Genomic DNA, 4,498 nt, shown 5'->3' on the forward strand with positions numbered 1-4,498 from the left:
AAAATAGATGTATTTAAAACTAAAACATCGTCTAGATACATCCTCTTTTATCCATTTTGATGACAAGTATTTTCGGACGGAGGGAGTATTTATTATAAACTGTAAATAACCAAATAAACAGGTTCATGTAAATATAACCTTTATTGTACAGAAGAAAAAGTGGACGGGTGTGTACCATACTAGAAGGTAAATCATCAATTCCATTAAACGGACTGTAAATCCTCCTAATAAGAAGCAGCTGAGCAAATAGCCAATATGAAACAAACAAGAAGAAAATACCTAATGAAGTATATATTATTGTTTCAATTCATGCACCGTATCAGTTGATTCGGATAATAAACAGGACAAACAAAGATGAAAATAGCAGGGACTGCAGTACACGGCATTGAGCAAAGCGAGCCAGAAGCGCACCGGCGCATGCAGTACGTCCAACAGAAGAGAGCAGACTAAGTTAACCCTGATATAAATCTAATGATGAGTATACCCTCTAAGCTCCGATCTCAGCTTAACACACCCTCACCGGCTCTTCTTCTACTGGCTTTGCCTTTTATGTACACATGAGCAGCTGGGTTGATTCGCCCCAAGCACACCAACTAGTTAGCAAAATCCTCTCCGGGTCCTCCTCGCCTCTCACCAGTCACCATTCCTCCGCCATGCTTGGATCTTCGTTGAGGTCAAACATCAAGTGGCCCTTCTCGTCCCGGTAATTGTTCTCGATCTTTTGATCCTGCACAGCATCAACCAAAATGATTTGAGTTGGAAGCTCCAGGAAAATTGAGAAAAATACGAAAGCACACTGCTTAAACAAATACAGGATGACAACAACTAGACGGATCTCGGCAAGATGCAAGATCGAGGGAATCACGTGGAATCACTGTTAAGAAAATCATCGCGGAATAAAATAGTTGTACTCCGTACTCTCATAGATGCAATGCAAAGGAACCGAGACAGCTCCTACTAGTACTAGCAACAAATAAGCCAGCACACTTATAACAGTAGTAAATTTTTTTTTTTTGAGAAGCTAGTTACTGTAGTAGAGTTGGACTTCGTTTTTGAAGGAAAGAAGTCGGCAGCCCTGGCGGGTCTGGTGCGGTGACATGATACCACACCAGTCGCGACTCACAAGCCCATGCTGGACCAGGGAGTGGTCACTGCGGCATCCAATGACCACGTTGCCGACCGATGGGCGGCACCCCACCCCTGTGCACGTCGGTCGTCAAAGGGACCCACATCCCGGACTGACACGTAAAGGCACACGCACCACTTTACAACAACCCTGCCGCAAGCAGAGGCAGGCAAAACTTTCTGTTACCCTATAAAAAAAACTTCATCCAGCTTTCAATCTTCGCGTTATTTTCCACTGAAGATGTACTGCGGTTATTTCTCTAGGCCGCATTTTCCGCCTGAATTTAGCAAAATAAATGGCGACAAAAAAGGAAAATCCGATGACAACCTTCGAACTCCGTGGGACCGGGTCCACAAAAACTGGCCGGACCCACGCGGCCGCACGGGAAACAGCACCGAAACCCCGAAGGAAGTCTACAATCTTGCAAGGCAAGTCAGAGGGAAACGAAATTTTACCACTCGAGGGCGAGAAACACGCACGGAGAGTGCAGCTATCACATGATGGAGATGGGGATTCGTCCACAGCGAAAACACACACAACATGGAGTAATTGAGTAATTCCAAATCCGCAGCCAACGACACACACAATAATTAATCAAATCGCCTTCCAATTCAAAACCCCGCAATAATCGACTTTACTAAATTACTCAAGATTTCACGACTGCTGCTTCCTTTTTTCTCTCTTCCTATTACTTTTCCTTTTTTTTCTACCCCTTATTTACTGATTGGATGGAGCGAGGAATAAATAAATAAAAGCGATAAATGCGGCGTATAACAGAACTACTCTATCTACCTTGCCTCGTCGGCCATCGCCTACCTCCAGCTACACTAGACACGGTGCCAACGGCCAAGGCAAAGGGTCCACACAAAAGCCATACGGTCACGAAAACGATCCCGGAGGCCGGAGGCCGTATGCGAGAGAATGATTTATCCTCTCCGGCGAAGCGCTGGCGCCGGAGTACGACACAAGAACTTCATCTTCTAACCAGCTCATTCAGACGAAGAACGCCACGCCACACGTATGAACACATCAACGACGGGACAGGCAAAAAAAAAATCACGGCAAAGGAACTTCCTCGACAGATTGATGAGTAACGAGACAGAGTCGCACAAAACCGAGGGGGGAAATACTGCTGCAATTCACGCGACTTCAACAAGATTGGCATGCAAGAAAGGCCTCCAGGGTCCAAAAGCGAGTCGAATAAACCGCAGAGAATGAGAAAGCGATAAGGCGATTAAAAAAAAAACTCACCTCAAGTTTAACCGCGCCTGCCTTGGGTTGGACGGCGACGGCGATGGAGATGTCCGCCCGCGCGCGCTTCGCCGGCGAGCTGCACCCCTCGTCGCCGCTAGAAGGAACTCCGGATCCGCCCGACCCCTGCGCCTTGCGCTTCGCCGTCGACCGCGCCACCTCGTCCCCGCTCGAGGACGCCCCTGATCCAGCGGCGTTGGCGTAGTCGAAGGGCGTCTCCGGGCTCGATGCCGCCATGGCGGCGTCAGTCCACGCGGCCGCCGTCGCCTGCGCCTTCTCGCTCACGCGCTGCCGCCGCCGCGACCGCGCCCTGTCCATGCCGCTGGTGGAAGGGCCGGATCCGGCGGCCGAGACGTAGTACGGCGGTGTCTCCGGCCTCCGCGCCGCCAAAGGTTCGCGCTTCACCTTCGTGACGCGCGGGTGCGACCGCGCCCTCTCGTCCCCGCTGGAGCACGCACCGGATCTGGCGACAAGATGCTCCCCCAGCCGCGCAAAGGGACTCTCCCATGACAGCAGCCACGCGGTTCCTTTCGCCACCGCACGGGGCGGCAACCGCGGCCGCTTCGGCCATCCCTCCGGAATCGGCGGCAGCTCGTCCTCCGCCTCCTCCGGCCGCTGGAGATCCGCGGCGGGGTCGCTGGACGGGCGCGGAACCCAGTCCGGCCACCGCGCCAGCTTCCTGCTCCGGAGGCTGAGAAGTATCTCGGCGGCCGCGATGGCCATGCCCTGCTCGTCGTACTCCGCCATGGGGAAAGCCGCAGGAGACGAACTCGCGCACGCCGCCGCCCTGAGATGGATGGGAGGTGTGATTTCTTTCTTTTCTCTGGCAGAAATAGAGGAAAAGAGGGAGGCGACGGGAGGGCGGATGGGTTTTATAAGTGGATGCGGAGACGGAGGCGGACGCGAGTTGGGCGAGGAGGAGGAGACGGACAGCAGTGGCCGCCGCCTAGAGCCCTAGACCCGGTGTTCGTGAACCCGTCTCACCGGCCCCTGGGCCCCCTGCATTTAGCTTGCGGGTGGGTCAAGTCGAGGCCGGGCGAGTCGGTAAAGTGCATGAGCTTTGCGTTCGCGAAATCATCTCCCTGTTACGTGGGTCCGTCCCGTCGGAGTAGTTCTATGTAAGGGAATTGTCTCGCGACTCGATTGGTGGGGAGCGGAGGAATGCGTGTTCGTACTCTGCCTTGTTTTATGGCACCAAGGTGGGCCCGAGCGAAAAGGCATCCGAGTTTATTAGGGCAGGCCGGATCCGGATGTGGATGCATTTCGCTCTCATGTATCTGCAAACTGCCCAAACTTTCTTTTTTGGAGGGCTGCCCAAACTTCCCTCCCCGCTAGGGTTTCTGCCGTCTCGTCGTCTCGTCGCCCCCACTAGTATTGAGTTTTCCCAGCCCTCTCTTGCTTGGTCCTCGATCGGGCTGGAGTAGGGGTGATCGTGCATCGTCGCTCGACCTTGGTTAGGGTTCTCATGCTGATCGGGAGTTAGTATTTTAGCTCGATAGCTACTCTCGGGCTAGGGCTTCATGGCGGTGGACTTTTGAAGGCTGCGGCGATGGACCAAGGCGATCTACAAGCAATGATGAAGGAATTATGCCTCAATGAAGATTATCTCGACAATGTTGTGTTTGAGAATGAGGCGCCGCCACGGATGAAGGCAACCCGTTGGACGACTATAGCCCGGATGCACACGAACAGAGAATGGAGTATGTTTTGACTTTACAAGAACATGCGAGTGTCATGGGACGTAGCTCAAGAAGTGAAGATCAAGTATGTAGATTAGAACCTTTACACAATGCAGTTTTCTTGTCTCGGTGACTAGGAAAAGGAGAGGGAAGGGGTTCCATGGACATACAAAGGCTTCGCCCTAGTTCTAGCACCTTATGATGGATTTGCAAAGTCAGCCACATCCAAGCTACGTCATGTGAATATTTGAATTCTGATTCACGACCTCCTGGACGGGTTTATCGATATGTTAAAAACCCTTGCTAGCGTGGGTGGTGGATTCATTACTGTCGAGTAAGCATCTCAGGATTTTTCAAGAAACTTTTTTCGCACAAGTATTAAACTGGATGTTCGAAAGCCACTCAAGAAGAAAGTTTTAGTCATACATGGTGAGAAGCCAAT

At 51.8% G+C, this 4,498-nt stretch overlaps 1 protein-coding gene across 1 annotated transcript; it reads right to left on the bottom strand.

Annotated features, from left to right (window-relative positions):
• Positions 1–268: 268 nt before the first annotated feature.
• On the bottom strand, positions 269–3,227 carry LOC119340388. The gene is made up of 2 exons (XM_037612300.1): positions 2,378–3,227; positions 269–727 (listed from the first exon to the last, which is right to left on the bottom strand). The coding sequence occupies exons 1-2, from the start codon at positions 3,122–3,124 to the stop codon at positions 638–640; spliced, it is 837 nt and encodes a 278-aa protein (XP_037468197.1). The 5' UTR covers positions 3,125–3,227; the 3' UTR covers positions 269–637.
• Positions 3,228–4,498: the final 1,271 nt, after the last annotated feature.

Source organism: Triticum dicoccoides, chromosome 7B, assembly GCF_002162155.2.
Source record: "Triticum dicoccoides isolate Atlit2015 ecotype Zavitan chromosome 7B, WEW_v2.0, whole genome shotgun sequence".
In the NCBI taxonomy this organism is placed as follows: Eukaryota; Viridiplantae; Streptophyta; class Magnoliopsida; order Poales; family Poaceae; genus Triticum; species Triticum dicoccoides.

Bases quoted from the DNA above. Each gene is read 5' to 3' on its own strand.
- LOC119340388 (XM_037612300.1), bottom strand. From the start codon at position 3,124: ATGGCGGAGTACGACGAGCAGGGCATGGCCATCGCGGCCGCCGAGATA. The intron at 728-2,377 runs GTGAGTTTTTTT...GATGCTGTGCAG, and splicing joins CAGGCGCGGTTAAACTTGAG to GATCAAAAGATCGAGAACAA.